The sequence below is a fragment of the Leptidea sinapis genome, chromosome 42 (assembly GCF_905404315.1).
Source record: "Leptidea sinapis chromosome 42, ilLepSina1.1, whole genome shotgun sequence".
NCBI lineage: Eukaryota > Metazoa > Arthropoda > Insecta > Lepidoptera > Pieridae > Leptidea > Leptidea sinapis.
Window position 1 is genome coordinate 6,259,515 of NC_066306.1, and position 19,685 is coordinate 6,279,199.

General features: G+C 35.3%; 1 protein-coding gene across 3 annotated transcripts; it reads right to left on the bottom strand.

Annotated features, from left to right (window-relative positions):
• Window positions 1-1,554: 1,554 nt before the first annotated feature.
• On the bottom strand, window positions 1,555-19,133 carry LOC126976748 (GPI ethanolamine phosphate transferase 1). 3 transcript variants are annotated; one of them, XM_050825309.1, is made up of 12 exons: window positions 18,758-19,133; window positions 18,042-18,500; window positions 16,041-16,171; window positions 13,994-14,199; window positions 10,267-10,768; window positions 8,853-9,028; window positions 7,819-8,006; window positions 5,757-5,980; window positions 4,787-4,980; window positions 3,249-3,353; window positions 2,467-2,658; window positions 1,555-1,858 (listed from the first exon to the last, which is right to left on the bottom strand). In XM_050825309.1, exons 1-12 carry the CDS (start codon window positions 18,952-18,954, stop codon window positions 1,613-1,615), a joined length of 2,820 nt encoding a protein of 939 aa, XP_050681266.1. In that variant the 5' UTR covers window positions 18,955-19,133; the 3' UTR covers window positions 1,555-1,612. The 3 variants fall into 3 exon arrangements, 2 of the variants coding, with proteins under 2 accessions (XP_050681266.1, XP_050681267.1); XR_007731970.1 differs by lacking the exons at window positions 1,555-1,858; window positions 2,467-2,658; window positions 5,757-5,980; XM_050825310.1 differs by lacking the exons at window positions 1,555-1,858; window positions 2,467-2,658; window positions 3,249-3,353; ... (2 more) ...; window positions 7,819-8,006; window positions 8,853-9,028 and having other exon boundaries at window positions 10,574-10,768; window positions 13,972-14,199.
• Window positions 19,134-19,685: the final 552 nt, after the last annotated feature.

The window sequence follows — 19,685 nt, forward strand, 5'->3', positions numbered from 1 at the left end:
AAAGAATACCTATTACCTACAACTTTGCCATTTGATTTTTTTCTATAGGACTTGCAGTTTTGCCAGAAAACGAGATAAACCGTTTTTACCCTAAATCACCCCCCCCCCCTTCTCGACCTCAGATCGCCCGTAATTTATTTTTCCTTTCATTTTTGTTATATTCTTTTCCATTTAAAATAGGTTTCAATCTACTATTATTTCTTTCACTTTTTATCATTTTGAAAGGCTTCAGCACTGGCACAGTAGACATATGTATCAGTATGGAAACTAAGCCTTGTTGATAAAATACTTACCTACATGTGCGTACACTCAATTGAAGCAACAGGGTTGTCAGGTTATTTCTCTAACCGACTTTAAAAAAGGATAGTTTTGGAACGAAGTTCCTTATGGGGCGTTGCGGAGCGTAAACAAGTAAAAAGTGTGAATTTTGATGTATACGACACGCGTGATGAAAATGTTGATAATTTTTTGCAGCCGCCATCTTAAATTTTCATTTTGGCAGCACTAGCTGGTATTGGTTTCAACACCCACGAAATCCATGACAAAACACATGTAGGTAATTAGTATTTTTGTCCAAAATAAATAAATATAAAAAAAAAACATCCTAGAAAACCATTAAGTCACACTCATAAAACTGATAATTGCAGCCGTCATCTTAGTGTAAATTGTGAATTATGTTCACGAATTTATTATAATCGATCTCACGGACTTAAAAACGGAATAATTCGAATACCTACTAATTATAATAATAATATAACAATAAATCAATCTTATACTATACTACTTTATAGTTTAAAAAACGAAAACTGGAGTTATGATGGAGCTGAGTTCAAATAGCCATACCACGCAATACGCTGGCATTTTTAAAAAGATCGCGGCAACAAATAACAACGTGACACTCGACTCGTCTTGACCGCGAACCGCTTAGGGGCCTCGTCAATGCGCATGTTTGTGTGTGTCATTTCGAACGTTTGTAGGTAGTTTCCGTACTGGTACATGTGTCTACTGTGGCACTGGTCTATAATTGGTTTTAGATTACAAAAAATCGTGCTTAGGTCTGTAAACCATCGCAAATATATTGATGTTGATTTTCTTCTCGATTGCTACACTCGAGCGGTAGATGTTAACAGGTGCAAACATAATGCGTCTCATAATCTGTCGCTATCTCTTTCTGTTAGAGGTGATTCAGACGCACTGGCCTAATGTCACAGATTATAAAGTAGGTACTCGTGGTCGGGCCGCCCGCAGCAGAATAGTTGGTCGGGTCGGTCCATCTGTGACGCTCTGCGCGGTCCAATGCCTTCCACTTTACCCTGGATGACAAGACGCTATCTGGACCAGCAGACTTACCTCGATACGTGTCTGAAGAAAGCAGTTACGACAGCCGACATGACCTTGACAGTCAATTCAAATAAGTCTGACAGGTGAGAACTGCGTGTTATATGATGAATGAATGAATCATAGAATATTAGGCATTTTGTAAAAAGCAATTCTTTACAAGATGTATAGTAGGCAGAAATGTTTAGTTACCTACCGCGACAAATAAAAAAATGGTAAATAATCAACATTTTTATTAAAATTGAAAACATGAGGAATATACATCATTCATATTTCATACTTCTTTCTTCTTATTACTAAACAGTCTGCAGCTCAAATGAAATGCGTCAAACTCAGTCAATATCTTGGCTATTTGGTTGATAATAACTATAAACAGTGTGAGAACTTGCACGATCACATACAGTGATATTGAGGTTCCTATTTCCAACCAACTGCCAGTATTTTTTACGTAATACAACAACTGCAGGCCCATTATGTTGGAATAAATTAACACCATTATATTAAGATATCCCATTGGTGCCTGTAAAAAGAGAAAATATTTATAATTACTGTGAATTCAAATAGTATTCGTAGAAGATGTTAAGGCTCTTCGGAGTTGACAAGCCTCTAGCCTTCCGAAATCGGCAAGTGACCCGCGCTGCGATATGTCTTAGATGAAGATGAAGAATGAGAAATAGGATGATTTGAGTGAATGTATCAGAAAGCTATTGAAACAGGCTATAAGGCCATGTAAACTAAACCATATTATAAACAAAATATAGGTCAGAGCTTGGTCAGGGCGTAGTGTGCCGTACGGCACTTTCGATTATAGTGTATCTGAAAAATCTAGTGCCCTGGGGCACTTGCCGATTTCGGAAGGCTAGGCTTTCACTTATTTTACCTACAAAGGAACATAAAATCATGTCTACGTTTTAAATGGTTGTTGAACATTATATCGACCATGAATTTTGTTTAACTCATCTGTAAGTTACGAAGAAACATAAGAATTCTAGTGACAAATAAGGGTAGCACTATAGCAATAGACAGTCACTCAGTATTATATTTAAAATAGGTATGAGTATTAATACTTAATGTAACAAACAATTAATGCGTAATTCATTCATTCATTCACTCTAAGTTGAACTTTACCTTTGTTAATTTTTGTATTGCTCTGAAGCAACAGCCCACTGCAAGTAGGGGCGATAAAGTTTTGAGTAATATCAAAGCAGTTATAACAAATGGCTGGAACGAAGTGGTATAACATAACACCCATCTCACTTCAAACGAATTTAGCGACGCTATGTTGCCTGTGCCAAAATATGCTAAAATGACATACAACATCTGAATGAGAGTTAAGAATAATTATTTCATTTAGCACAAATCGACAGACCCGAAGAGATTCGTACGATATTCAAACAGTAAATTTAAGGACTTTAAAGTTGATAACAGAGCTAGAACATGAAAGATATTTTAGAAGTTTATTGTACTCAAATCGGCTGCTAAAAAAGCTGCGGTGGATTCATAATACATTTCGGTGCGGAAAAAATAAGCAAACGTCATTTTTCACGGTATTTACTACTTAGCTTACCTTACACGTAACTATCTCCCAATTCTCAATTACACTCGAGACAATTTAGATATTTTGGGCAAGTTAAGTGCAATACTTCGAATACGATAGCCCTTCTATTGAGTTGTCTCTATGCTGGAAGATAAGACTGACGGTTTTACTTAATCTTCTCGACTGAACTATCAAATATTATACACACATCAACGCCATCTTTAAATTTAAAAATTACCTACCATAGCTATTAATTATTTTTGGGATCAGATGAAATATGAACGACTTACGACCTATTATTACCTAACTTATACCTACCTATTGTTATATCTAGTTATAATATATATAATATAATACATTAAAAAAAGGATACGAAAAAGAAAGCTCTCCTAAAGTCATGGCTGCTTATACTTCTTTCAAAAGGCGTGATGTGTTTTGATTTGACAGTTTCATCCAAATCAAAGTCGCAATCTGTGATCTGTAAAGAATATTCAATATAAGCATGTGGAACACTATATTTCAACACTTGTATAGTATGATAAGATATCTGTATGTTTTGTTCGTCCGTCATTAACTCTACTTTGTGGGTTAACTCTTTTTTTTATTAAAATAAGGGAAGAGGCATGGGCAGGCCATTACAATGCAGTATCGCTCAAGATGATTGAAAAACCCATTAATTGTGAGCGGCACTACAACTACGCTCGTCACCTTGAGACATAAGATGTTAAGTCTCATTTGCCCAGTAATTTCACTAGCTACGGCGCCGTTCAAAGCGAGAAACAATAATGCTAACACATTAATGCTTCACAGTTGAAATAGGCGACGTTGTGGTACCCATAATCTAGGCATACGGTGCAAAGGAGCCTCCCACTTGTGAAACTCTTGTTCTGCCGCTAAATACTAACCCCCTTATTCATAATAGTCTGCTAACTTAAAGCATTGCTAATTCTCACTCTGTCTTCTTCTATTGACCTAAGACAGAATGAGAAAAAACACTCCTAAGCGGCTGTTTAATGTTAGCGGACCATTATGAATAAGGGGGTAACTCTATCTCGACCTTTAAAAATGCAAGATTTGTCACAATATTTTCTGTTAAATGTCAGCTAAGTAATAAAAGTTGCAAACTCGTGTTGTGGCATTTTAGAACCACAATCCGCAACTCGTAACATAATAAGCAGACATACTACAAGAGTAAAAAATGAATACGAATACGAGGGTCAAACTGAAAGTTCTTAAAAAACAAAAACTGATTAAACTAGCAAGTTATTAGTATTAAAAATCTTTTCAAAATAGTATCCATTCACATCAATACATCGTTGCTGCATGCAATGGAAGCACTGAGAAAAGCACTTTGCCAGTTTAATTTGAGATGGTTTTTCACCGTCAAAGTTCATTCGTAGTCTATCATAGCTTTCTTGTCGACTTACGGCCGTTTTCAATAACCTATCTATCCTTAGTTTCTCGGTTTAAAGAACTTTAATTTCTCATTAAGACTGTCGTCACTTACATGAGAACATAAGATCCGTGAGTAAGAGGCGAATTTGTTCATTGCTGCTTTCCGGTTTTTCAAGGCGGTGGTCCAAGTTACAGAATATAGTTTATTTTTATTATGATAAGATGTTTTTATTCATTGCTTTGTAAATGATATAGCAGCCTTTTTTTGAAGATGTTGAGCGAAGTCGCTTCTCTAAACGGTGTCATCTTGTCATTAAACGGTGACAGCAATGTATCCGTAACTAGAGATACGTTATTGAAAACGGCCGTAAAATGACATCGAAAGTCATAAAAAATATTAAAAATACATATTTTGGTATAAAAATAAATCTTATTTCTTTTTTTAATTCGACATCAAAGAGACACTGCACTATAATAGGCCGCACAAAATAAACACCAAGATAAAAGTAACAGTACCTTTCTGTTTCCCAGGCCTAAGAGCTTGAATTCAATGTACATCCAACAGAGTATGTTCAAAAGCAAAGTAACCATAAACAATCCTTCATGGGACACAGATAATAACAAGTAGAAATTGACTATTGAAGAGAAGATTCCATGGAGACGATTGGTTATATTTGTAGAATACAGTAGTGGCAACACTGAAAGTATCACTGAAAAAATATGCAATTTCAATAAATTGAAACACAATATGTAAGTACATATAGTTAGGTATATATCGAATCTCAAGAGACATGCATTCCTCGTTATGTTGAGTAGAAGAGAAAAATAACAGAAATGGATGAGCGATAGCATTCATAGAAGCGCGATTGCGTATCATTATGCGAGATTTAACTAATCGATGTTGCCAAGTATACCTAAGTATAATTCTATCATAAAAAGCTCATTAAACACCAACATAACATTACTTATATCCCATGAATATTTCTTCCTTAGAGGGCTTTCGCACTAAGTCCGATCAGAGTCCGTACGGACCCGTGAATACAGGTCTAGAATTCTCGGACTGAATTCGGGTATTGCTTACGCACTAGTCCGATCTCTGATCAAAATCCGAGCAATACAGGGGTCACTTTTTGGCATACGGCTATTTTACGCGAAGCCACACCAGAGTATGCAATTCTGGCAATGCTAATGTACGTATGAAGGCGCAGAAGAAGTAAAGAATTCTGGGTGCACCCTTCTCTTGGTGGACCGACGTTTAAACAGAGATTTTTACAATCACCACGCAGTGTTACGTCAATACTAATTTTACAATTACTACAGAATGAGTACTTTCGATTTTATTTTACATCACATAAAGGATAATTTTTTGCGACAAAACACACGACTACTCAAGACCGTATTTTCACGGGTATGGATCGGACTCTGATCGGGCGTAGTGCGAAAGCGCTCTTATAATTAAATATAGAAATAGATTAGGTTTACCAACCCGTAAAGCACCAACAAGCAGTCTGGAGAAGTTGTGAAATAGGTGAGCCATTCTCAAATCGTTTGGACTGCACGAATATGATCTGCAGCGATAATGTCAGGAGTATCATTTGTAGCACGCTTACGATAATCTCTCTTATATTAACTGTATTCTCGTAATTACCACTCATAATGAACCAAACATAGTATATCTTAACAAGCAACCATATAAATCCAGCAGCATATCTATGCCAAAAATAAATATATTAATAAACGCATATCAAACAATCAGTTTTAGTATTAATAAAATAACAGATACCATGCAATAGATTATAGAACCGACCATAGACTGAGAAAAATGTCCTGAAAGCACGATAATGCATGTTCAACATTGATTTGTCAATGTTTACTAATGGTTTAATATTCAAAATACTAAGGAACGAATGCCTAGCTTGACTGTTTACGACCTGTCAATCAAGATAGGTTATAGTAACAATAGCAATTGCTGTAAATCCGTTCTATCTACACCCACGCTTTAAATCCTCTATTATAGTTTCTAAAACAGTTGCTTATTGCCAACATTAAAACATCCAATGTCCAAAAAACCATTACATCATCCAAACGAGTGTTGTAATGAAATTCAGTACAACGTTACAACACTCGTTTGATTGATGTAATGGTTACTAGGCCGGCTTTTTGAATGTTAGCAGTAAGCTAACTGTTTTAGAATCTTTTAGAGGATTCATATTCTGGGTGTAGATAAAGTCTTGTATGCAACTGTTGATAATTAGGTATTAAAACACTCATGTGATATTATTATCAAACGAGGCGAAGCCGGGTTCACCCACATTCGTGTTGTAATAACCCTTATTACACAACAGTTGCATAAATAACTAAGGGATGTTCTTCTCTTTTGCACGCTTATTGTTCATCTGTACGAAGTATATTGTTAGTGTATGTGCTAATTCACGTAGAAACCCGCGTGCGCGGTATTGGGTGCAGGCGCGGTGGACGCGGCCAGCTCGTTTTCTCATTGGCCACCAGACGTTTGAGCGTGTGTGATGTGTTGTCAGAGGTTTGTAAATAATGGAAGCACTGATCAACTCTTCTGTATTGAACGACATGATAATAAATATATGAAAACATGCTATCATTTCTAGAGACAAGTTTTTAGCTAGTTGAACTGCGCGACCCGACAACGTCAAAAGTTTGTTATAACGACGAGCGCGCCGCACGGGCCAGTTGCTAGCTTACCCGCTCCTTTCGCCTTTACCTGCGTTTTGTACGTAAACACTTGCGTATTATGCTGTGTTTTTTAATATTTCGTGACCACGTCCACGAGTCAACGTGAACAAGCACTATGGTTTCAACACCAAATTTTGCTTACGATGATAGATCATAGGAGCTTTTAACTACTTTAACTACGGAGAAGCTTTTTAACTACTATAGGAATATATAATACGATATCAACGACTATGTTCGAATAGGACTTAAGGATATTGTATATCATATAAAATATACCAAGTCTACTAACCAAGGCGCGCCTACCACCAATGATAGATGTTACGTTGTGAAAAGTATGTAAGTAGGTACTATCCCACCGCAAGTAGAAGACAGCACATCTATTCGTCATAATTTGGGACACTTCTATTGGTCGAGCCCAACTACATTTATCTTCGGAGAAAGGGGTGTAATGGAGAAGTGGTGTGCTTCGTAAGAAGCGACTTAGGGCATTTAGAAGTTGGAGAGTCACGCTGCCGCCTAATGACGTCAGCACGCACGGGTCCGACTCGTGCAGATCAATTACCACACTCGCATAGAATGCCGGCGTGGAATAGCAACCTTGTGCCGATATGTTTCGCATAGTTTAGTGTCGAGGACCGGCGCGTACACATGCAGATGGAGCCACAACCGGAGAGTTGAACAAGATTTACCAAAATTTACGACCCATGCATACTCGAACGGTTGCCTCTGTTGAGAGAGCGCTCGGGCGGAGCCCAAGAGGCCGCGGGTTCATGTCCCGCACCGTTCATAAGTTTTGGTTACAAATTTAATTTGTACTTATTGAGTTAAGATCTACTTACACAAGTTCAATAAAAACATCCTTTCCAACTACTGGCATGAATGAAAAAATGCTCAGCGCCACACATCCGGCCGGCCAGGCAACACACACATACTTGGGTAACAATCTTTTGGATGATGATAGCATTGGCCATACACTCATGCCTAGAAGTGGTATGCTGAGCATCCACCTATAGGAAAATGAAAGGGCCTGAAAATAATTATTATTGTAATAACAAAAAAACAAGAAAAAATAAAGTTTAATTATTAAAATGCAACTGGGCAACAAAACCCTGTTCACAAACTTTTCGGCTTCAGGTTGTCAATGGACTCAGTAATCAACTCAGTGAAAAAACTCAATTCGCAACACATTGTATTTGATGCAATTACTAATTGTGACAGTAGTCACGACTGTGAATTACTACACGATAACCCGTCAGTGGCTAAGCTGCCGCAAAGCGCGTGGCGCCCATGCCACAATCATAAAAAATTCATGACGGCCCTACTTTAAAAGAAATTTGTTTAAATTACGCAGTATCTATTGTTTATGTAATCTAACAAAGCGCTAGTTTGTTTAATAACAAAAGCATTGACGTTCGTTTTTATAAACAAGCCGAAACACTTCAAAAGCAATAAATTTTATTGTAACACGAGCCCGTTGAAATTGGCGTCGGTAACGCGCGGCGGCTTAACACGGGCATGTGCGCCATGCCCTTTGTGGCAGCTTAGCCAGTGACGGGTTAGGACACACTAAAACAATTTTGAAAGACTTTCAGAAAGACATCCAATTTGCGATATATATATTAGTTTTGAATGACTTCACCTCGTGCCTGCAATCTACACCCTCGAGAAAATTACTAATGAGAGGAGAATTCTTAGTGAACTTGACTCGAAATGATTTTCTCTTTCGACGACCTTTGCTACGTGGCACCTAAAGCAACCTCATCTCTTACTCTACCGGCTACCACTTATTATAGATAGTGAAAGTTATAATAACACAACCCACTACAGTTATAAATGTGTGGTTTCTAATATTGATACATAATTTTTTACTTACCAAAGCGATGCAACCAATAACATAACACAATACTTCAACAATCAATAACATGATTCTTTTCTTTCTCCGGAGCATTGATAATGTCTCAATCCATAATTCAATTGGTGTCAAAGCATAATACCACAGGAGCAGGGGCATTAAGAAATAGATATAATATTGTGTTGGTAAATTCTGCTCTGAAATGAAATTTGATACTTATTAACATCTCAATAAACAGGCATTCAAATAAAACACTTCCACCTTCGCCCGACACGCCACAAGTTAGGATATCATCCTCACCATTTGGATGTGTGGCGGTCCTCCACAATGCGATTTTCAAGGAGCTTTCTTCCACGTACTACAAAGCTGTGGAATGAACTTCCTTGTGCGGTGTTTCCAGGACGATACGACATGGGTACCTTCAAAAAAAGCGCGTACACCTTCCTTAAAGGCCGGCAACGCTCCTATGATTCCTCTGGTGTTGCAAGAGATTGAGGGCGGCGGTGATCACTTAACAACAGGAGACCCGTACGCTCGCTTGTCCTCCTATTCCATAAAAAAAATACAATCAACAAACTTTAGGTATTTTGTATATTATAGTTGAGGCCCTCTTAGGTCATACAGCATGATATTGTTGGATATGGTTACTAAGTATGATGGTAATCACGACCATCATGTTCACGAAGCACCTTTACACAAACAATTAATTCAAGCTCTAAAGGTATCCAAAGTACAATAATTTATAGTTTATTCTTGATTACTTTTTACTACTTGATTACTTGAAATAGGTATAAAATTAAATTAAAAATGCTTTTAACTTTGAATAAAATTCAAAATATATGCACCACCTTACAAACTCATTTGTTATGTATATCACAGCCATTGTAAAATATATTATGGAAAAGAGTGACCGTTGAGTTTCTTGTATTTTTTTCTCCCGAGCTCTACTTTTCCGAACATATGGTAGATACTCAGACTGATTTGACTCCAACTATCCATGTAGGCAGTAGTTAACTAAGTTACTAAGCTCTAATATTGAACCCTTAATTAAATATTATTCTACACAGCCAAAACAGTTGCTGCATTATTATCTAATATATAAAATTCTCATGTCATCGTGTTAAACTTTGAACTCCTCCGAAACGGCTTGACAGATTCTCATGAAATTTTGAGTGCATATTGGGTAGGTCTGAGAACTGGGCAACTTCTATTTTTCATCTCCCTATATGTTAAGGGTGACCACCCACCCCACCACACGTATTTTTTTTTAAATATGATTATGAGTCAGCATTAAAAAATACATAAAACTTCAAATTTTCACCCATCTACGATCAACAGTTACTTTTGTATCGCGATTTTAATATCGGCAATACAACGTTTGCTAGGTCAGCTTGTTTACATATAAAAATGGCTTGAAATATAAATAAAAACTCACCATATATTAAATAGGTAAAGATTATGCCTATGCCTAATAATATACAGAGAATAATATTTCCTGGTGTCTTATTTAAATGTGTCCTTGTTTTGTTTTTTCTGTTTGAAACATTGACTTGGGCATACATGGTCTGATCTAAGAGTACCTTCAGTAAATAAGTTATCCAGCCCAAAAACGATAATGTCGTAGTCAACAAAAGTGGTTTCTGGTAATAGTTGTGGTAATATTCAAGTCCTGATAAACTTAAATTCATTATTTCATAGGAAAAGTCCATAAGACTATCATAATCTTCCTTTTCCAAAAGTCTTTCAGTAAATTGTATTAATTCCTCCACTTTCCTGCTATTAAGTGGTCCATAGGGTTTGTAGAATGCTTTGATGGCATTAGCTTCAATTTCAAGTCTCTTCCTATTGTATTGAGCTAACAGTTGTCTGCTGTTACTGTAAACTGCCTTCGCTTTATTTTCTTTTGAAGTGTCGAGAAGATCCGGCTTTAGTTGACCCTGTAAAAAAATTATATAATACTTCAAAATAACGGAACTAAAACTATAGTGGGCAGGGCTTACAAACTGTCCCGGCATGCGGATCAGTTCAGTTAGGCGAGTGAGTACTTTAACAAGGAGTTCTTATCCGCATATAAGAACTCATTGTTCTATGGTTGGCTGTCAAGCTAAAGAATAGAATATTCTTTTATAATTTAAAATATTGACGCGGATGAGAGGACAATCGAATAAGTCAGATTAGATCATGAAGTAAATTAAGAGCGGTCGGCCTTCGGCCCAATATAAAATATAATATGATGTATTAAGTTATAAAATGAATATAATCCATTGGAGACTAATAGATTGTTTGATTGTACAACGATCCCGCGTGTGAGGGAGGATTCACGCACTACAGTACGATCGTTTCCTGGTCGGACGGAATTTTAAAAACAGATAAAATAAGGATTTAAAATACCTTCATGTGTTATAAAGTGTTTTTTTTATGAAAATAAGGGACGAGACGAGCAGGACGTTCAGCTGATAGTAATTGATATGCCTTATCATTACAATACAGTACCGCTCAGGATTCTTGATAAGCCTGAGCAAAAATTCTGAGCAATTCTGAGAAAATTGATACATAAGATGTTTAGTCTCATTTGCCCAGTAATTTCACTAGCTACGGCGCCCTTCAGACCGATAAACAGTAATGTTTACACATCACTGCTTCACGGCAGAAATAGGCGCAGTTGTGGTACCCAGAATCTAGCCGGCTTCCTGTGCAAAGGAGCCTCCCACTGGTGGTGCATAAATTAAACGAATCGTCGTTCTAAGGGGAATTGAATCAATCTTCACGTGTAAGTAGACGAATTACTTAAAAATACAATAAAATGTATTTTATTTGTGGGATGGCATTATGCATACTATAGTAGTAGCACATTTTACTAACTTTTTGTTACAAAACTAAAATATTAATTTAGTAACTAACCAATTTGGTATTAATTTTGCGTTTTTGTGGGATTGTATTCCACTGTGTTTATCTGTTTTTAGAAAAGTTCACTAGCCTTTAGTTTCGTAGCCTTTCTTATTTCACGATCTTTTTAATTTATATTCCTACGAGACAGAAATCGTAAAGATTATGGATAAAAGCTTTTCAATTAGAAACATGGAAATGATTAGTAATGATACCTCACAAGACATCTCAAATGTGATCACTCCAATTTAAAAATGAAGATTGGTATTTATACAATAAGAATTCCACTTTGTGGAATCAATTACCGGCTGCGGTTTTCCCGAACAGATACTACGACTTAGGGACCTTCAAGAAAAAAGCATACCTTAAAGGCCGCAAACGCATTTCTTGACACACCTGTTGTTGCGGATGTCCATGGGCGGTTGCCTCACCTCTCCCCATCCCGTGAGCCTCTTGCCCGTTTGCCCCCTCTTATATAAAAAAAATACAATAAGGAATTCACGATGCTTTCTAAAAGCGTTGTACCAATTTGTATCAGGAGTATTTATTTGGCTCGATGGCAATACGATTTCGTTCAATTACATACTTAATTTCTTAGAAAAACACACAGCATTAGTTTTTCAAGAGTTTGTATGCAATATACATTGGAAAAAGAAACTGCTTCATATACTGATCTCGCCAAAAACGAAATTTACTTACAATTTTATTATCCATTATAATACGGGATACAAATTACATGCTTGTAATAATAAAGTGAGTCATTTAAATATTTCAAATATCAAATTATATTCAGTGTTGTAACAATAAGTTTCTCTACATTCTTCTTCTTAACCATATCAATTGTGTTTGTAAGTTTTGTGTGCATTCGTTTGGTGTTTTAATTAATATTTTGATGACAGTTAATTATTGACAATTCATTTATTAATTAAACATAAAAAAATTAAGTACTCTAAAACCAACGCCAGCCATATTATCACAGAAGCGTTGCCGACCTTTTAGAAAAATATACGCCTTTTTTTGGATGGTATACACTAATCTAGTTAATATTATGTATAGTTCAAAAACCTATTTCTTTTATCATGATTCTGCAGCGGCAGATGTGACATAGATATTAAGATTCTGAATATTTTTTATTATTCTTGTATTTTTATTTCTTATACCTTTCATTGTTTACATTAACATTTATATAACTTTAGTTAGCCTTTACTTATTATTTAAATTTTAACATTTTGTACGACTGTATTTATATACATGCTGTAACTGCCTATAAATGTAATTACATGTATCCCTAGCACCTAAGACTTGTTTAATGTTAATGTATCACATGTAATTCTGTTGGTAGTTCATAAAGAATAAAATAAAATAAATGACTGATCCCCTCATACATAACGCATACATTGTCCATAATCTGACAAACATTGACAATGTCAAGCACGCGAATCCTTGGTTACCGTAATTTACTCTTTTTATTATGCAATGATAGCTTACTGTATTGTGACATAATGGTGAGAATTTTTGGCGCTAATAATCAATGGTAGATAGTATGACAAGACTGGTTCCATGTTTTATATGTGTTCACTGTATACTCTGACATCTACTATATACCACTGGACCGGTGGCTGTCAAAGTGCTTTTGTGTCTGTTTGATATTCGCCATTTTGGCGCTGTTGGCCATGTAGCGAGAGTCTGTGGAACTAAAACTAGTGATGACAACCGCAGCTAAACAAACATCGATAGAAAAAGGGATAATACCACTTGAAACAGTCAACTTAGCATACAAGATTTTATAACATATGTCACTCGAACGGTTAGCTCAGTTGGGAGAGCACTGGCATGGAACACCGTAGGTTGTGGGTTCGAGTCCCGCATCATTTATAAAATTTTGATTTCAAATTTTATTTGTATATTAATCCTAGAAGTGAGGATTATCACTTTCAAAATATAACAAATTGTTTAGGAAAACAAAACTCACATTATTTTATATTTATGTATATCATTGAGCTCTGACACAGTGGTATGGTTTGTGGTATGTCTCCATGGTCTTCAAGAGCAAAATTTGAAGCTTAATGGTACTTAGATGTATATGCTTATAGGCCAGGATGTCATTAATTAAGATGTGCCATGGTGAGAGACACCACTGTATGAAGATACAAAGAGCCGCTTTTGACAAAACTTGTGTAGTTTTAAAACTCACAATTGTAAGGACTCTAATACTTAAAAAAAATTGATATATTAGTTTAAACATCAAAGTTACCTAAATATAATGAAATAATTACTATTGAGTTTACAGGAACAGGTATTGAGAGAAATGATGCCATCAATGGGGTAAGGTCTGCTTGATTCAAGTCATATCTGTGCTCCAAAATCATTGAGTTGGTTTCAACATCAAAATGTTTTTCATCACTTTCAACTTGTTTTACACCTGCACCCCACAGTACATATGGTGTTTTAGTTTCATGATCATCTCCGGTTCCATGTGAGCCTAGAACATAATTTTATGCCTTATCAATTTATATACTTTCAATATTTTGTAAACAATTTGCAGTGCATTATATAACATTTTTGTAATAATTTATATATTCATTTATATGTAAAACAAAATAGTGCATTAAGGTAATGGCAATTAAAAATTAGTTTGATTTGAACAAAACTATAAAGCAACATATATATATATATATATCTTAATATATATAAATCTCGTGTCAAAATGTTTGTCTTCAATGGACTCCTAAACTAATGAACGGATTTCAATGGGGATTACTTCATGGAGTGCAGTTTAGTCCAACTTAAGAGATGGGATAGTTTTTATTTCGATTTGGGACCCATAATTATTTTTATTTCCAATATTTGTTTTGTTTGGACATATTTTCTGTGAGAGTATTTTTGACGCGCGGTTTGACAGTTCTGCTGTGAAACAATTTCATTATAACAACAAGGAGCATGTTATTATGTTACAATGAAAAATTCATCAAAAACGGTATTTTATTTATTATGTACAGAACAACGTCTGTCTGGTCAGATGAACGTTCTATTGCCGATATTAAAATCGCAATACAAAAGCAACTGTTGACCGTAGATGGGTGAAAATATGACTTTTTTAACGCTGACTCATAATCAAACAAATTTAAAGAAAAATGTCAAAAAAAATAAAAAAATAAAATTTGGGGTTGACCACCCTTAACATTTAGGGGGATAAAAAATAGATGTTGTCCAATTCTCAGACCTACCCAATATGCACTCAAAATTTCATGAGAATCGGTCAAGCCGTTTCGAAGGAGTTTAACTACAAACACAGCGAGATGAGAATTTTATATATTAGATATATATATATATATATATATGATGAATTGTTGACTAGCAGAATAGAAGTATATTTATTATTATTCATACAAAAGTAAACCGCTTAGCCTACTTATAATACCATACAATTGATAGTGGCCTAAGCAGAACCAGTCAATCAGAGTTGACTGATGTAAAGCAAAGCTGTAGGCAATAAAGATGGATGTTTTAAATAAATTCAAAGCTATTAGAACTAACATAATACAGAGAAGCTAATCCAGCGAGAGGCTCCTTTGCACAGGATGCCGGCTAGATTATGGGTGACAACGGCGCCTTTTTCTGCCATGAAGCAGTAATGTGTAAAAATTATTGTGTTTCGGTCTGAAGGGTGCCGTAGCTAGTGAAATTACTCTCAATAAGTGTAAAGGTGACGAGCGCAACTGTAGTGCCACTCATAATTTTTGGGTTGTTCAAGAATCCTGGATGGCACTGCATTGTAGTGGGCAGGGTGTATAAATCAGCTGAGCATCCTGCATGTCACATCCCTTACTTTCGTAAAAAAAGAAAATCCTCTGTTTTGTTAAGTTTAAACTAAAGTTTGCTGCAGCACTGAAACAGTAAATTGCTGTCTAATTCAAGCTCTAAAGGTTAATGCATCCAATATATTATGATAAATTGATTACAATAGTATTACTTATTTAACTACTGAATTGTTATTTATCTCCCAGGTTCACACTTTGTTTTCAATTCTCATATTGTTAGAGCCCCTCTGTATTTCTTCACGCTGTGTGAATATCAAAGCCACACCCGAGTAAGGTGTGTGGACTGCTGTACGGTCCGTACAGTAGTACATACTTAATGGTAATGTCAATGAGAGGGCACATCTAGACTATTTTTAACCATTCAGTGTGTCTCATAGGTCTGATAGGCATTAGCAATTAGCTAGAAATTAGGAGTTATAGTTTCACCTCAAACAGACATAGGTAGTACATGTGGATATTGTTTCAGTATGTGTGAAATTTATTTAGAATTAGTTTTTAATACCCCAATCAGTCATTCCATGATCAGAAGTCATTAGAAATGTTGTTTTCCCATCATTGTTATAGAAATCCCTTATTAATTGTTCTATGTTTTTGATTCCCTCATCTACATGTTGCAGTGTTGTAATGAAATTTCTGTAATCATAAAGAATATAATAAATTCGACTGTGTACATTTTTTTTATGGAAAAGGAAGACAAATGAGCGTAAGTGTCACCTGATGTTAAGTGAGCACTACCCACATTCTCTTGCAACACCAGAGGAATCACAGGAGTGTTGCTGGCCTTTAAGGAAGCTGTACGCACTTTTTTGAAGGTACCCATGTCATATTGTCTTGGAAACACTGCACAAGGAAGCTTATTTCACCAGCTTTGTAGTTCACTGAAGAAAGCTCCTTGAAAACCGCACTGTGGAGGACCGCCACACATCCAGATGGTGGGGATGCTATCTTAATTTTTGGAGATGATATTCGGAACTCTTCCCGTGATTTGTACATGCCTTTACAATAAAAGCAAACAAAGAAAACAAACAAACTTGTAACATAATTGAAATGGAACTCATATTAGGCAAGAAAACCTTAATAAGGTAAAAATAGGGTTTAGCAATGGCAATCTAAAATAAATGCACTTTCACCTCAACACTTTCACTGCTAGCCCTAAAAAGATCTAGTATAGATGTGTTGCATCACACAAAACTTTCAACATTATGCATGATTAATATAACAGTGGAATTGTGTGTAAAAACACATAATATATTGTTGTGTTTTAGCAGTTTAAGCGGAAAAGGTAAGCACTTAAGTGATTTCTATGGTACAAGATAGTGTAATACCGGTGCGAGGCTCCTTTGCACAGGTAGCTGGCTAAATTATGGGTACCACAATGGCTCCTATTTCTGGCAGGAAGCAGTAATGAGTAAACATTACTGTGTCAGTATGAAAGGCGCCATAGCTAGTGATATTACTGGGCAAATGAGACTTAAGATCTTCCATCTCAAGAAGAGCACAATCATAGTGCCACTCAGAATTATAGAGTTCTTCAAGAATCCTGAGGGGCACTGCATTGTAATGGGTAGGGTGTATCAATAACCATCAGCTGAGCATCCTGCTCGTCTCATCCCTTATTTTCATAAAAAAAAGTGTGGGTAGTGATAATCACTTACCATCAAAACCAATATGTTTATCTACATAATATATAATAATAATATATATAAGGTAAGTATGGTTGTTTTGTTTATCTATGCAATTAAGATCTGGTCTATTGTGTGTGATTGTAACGTCAGTTTGGACAGGGATTTCCCACATTACCTTATAGATATCTCGGTACCATCTGACTATAACATTGGAGCTAAGGAAATAGAAAAAATTAGCAAATATCACCCGCTAATAGTGGAACTCGCCATGTTATGGAACACCACCGTCACAATTATCCCGATTGTAGTAGGAGCCACGGGTGCAGTGATGAAGAGCCTTAAGCGGTATTGTGACAAATTAGATGCAAACATTAACATACAAATCTACAAACACAAACAAACATACATACTACAAAAACAAGCAACACTACATTATTCCACCATAATTAGTAGGGTGCTACCATTTTCGTTACACAATCATCGCAGGCACATCAACAACACACAGCATACTCAAACACACAGTCAACATCTTCATATCATTCATCCACATCTCAATCAACGACACAACCATCATCCGATCAGCACTAACTGGCGAGTGTTTCATCCACATCTGACACTCAACTTCAAGAATTGACCGTTCGATCACATGATATTTTAAATGGGGGGATATATCTTTTTTTTCTGAGGGTCTCAGGACGGGATATTTAGATAAGTTACCGTCACAGTCATGAAAAAATTTAATAATATATATAATAATATTATAATAAAGGTATGCCAAAGGCAAAAAGGTTTAAGATTAGTTAAGTATCTTATAGTAAAAATGTTTCATTATTTGATTAAATTTCCTTAAAATGAATTTAATATTAGACAGTACTTACTTAGTTTTTGGTTTATGTGTATGTCCAGAGGTGTCAGTGCCCAATAAATGCAAAAAGAATATAATCTTCTTATCAAGTAATTTTTTATTTAAATTTTCATCAACCTTTGCGTTTTCAAATAGAGATTGCACTTTATCAAAAACCCATCTATCTAATAATGTTGTATTTTTATCAGAACTAAATGTTTGATCATAAGGGTCAAATTTGCTATGAAAAATATGGCTATTTATGCTTTGATCCTTTGAGAAAATATCTATAATATCATATGCTCCCCAACACCATGTATAAGAACTTTGGTTAAACAAAGAGTCAAAGTCAACAGGGTTTTCCTTCCAACCTTTTACTACTGCTGACGGGTCTTCATAAAAACCAGCTATGATTGCCACATGCCCTGGACGAGACTCGGTTGGAACTCTAGTGTGAGAAATCCCCCACCTGCCATTTGAGTTACCAACCGACCTAGAAATATATTTTTAGAGCTTTATAATGGAATGATAATCCTAAATATAATAATAGGTAAATATTACAAAAAAATTAACAATAATCTCTTTTACACGTTATTTACAAACTGTACTTGATTACTTTTTGGTGATATTTGTTCATCTATAAAATTATACATTGTTACAGTCTGATAAGAGCGAACATTCCCAGAAATTATATCTTTCTTAATATATATATTATTATACTTAAGACAATTTTAAAGCATATAGAATTACCTCAAGTATGACATAGTTGAGTGGTTAAGAAAGGATTCAGCTCGTAATCCATCAACAACAAATAACACAAGACGATCTGCCAAGGCATCGTGATTAGGTGTGTGAGGCTTTATATTTTTAACTATAGGAGACTTGAAATAAATATCAAATATTGAAATTAGAAATACCACATGAATGAAGACACCGATAAGAAACATGCTTATTTAAAACTTCAATTATTGTCCTCACAAGATAGACTAAAGCTACTATTGATTGTTGGGAGTTTTTAGTATCATCCTTGCATTAAATTCGTTAGCAACACAAATTAAAGTGCTAACAATCAACATTTAACATTATAATAAATTAATAATCAAAATACTAGGTAATTGTAGATTGCTTGTTGTTTGTTTTTAAATAGTTTTCTTTTTTTTTCAACTAGTCAACTGTCAAATACCTTTTTTAATGGATTTTTCGACCTGGTAACTAGCACCTTCAAGTAAATTTTCAACTGTTATTTAATGCAAGACATCATATTATATAATTATAATGATATGATATATAGTGATATAAAATAAATATTGATAAGAATTAGGCTTGAAATAGGGTCCATTCAAATCGAACGAAACTTTGAACTGTCGTTTCCTGTCTGTTTTTTACTGTTTTTTTAGTTTGGAATATGTTGAAATATGTTAACTTTACATAGAAAATTATAGTACACGTAGCTTAAGGACGCGTTCTCAAAACAGAGAGGTATCGAATCGCACTACTACACTGACACCGCTCAAACACATACACGTACTTAAAGTTAATTGCGGGAATCAAACGAATTTGATACTTTAGCAAGTTTGAATTTTATTTTTTTAATACCTATGTAATTTGTTGATGTATTCGTTTAGTAGTTAAATATTAGAATTTTAGATGGCAATTCTGTCGCATAACGTCGTGTCCA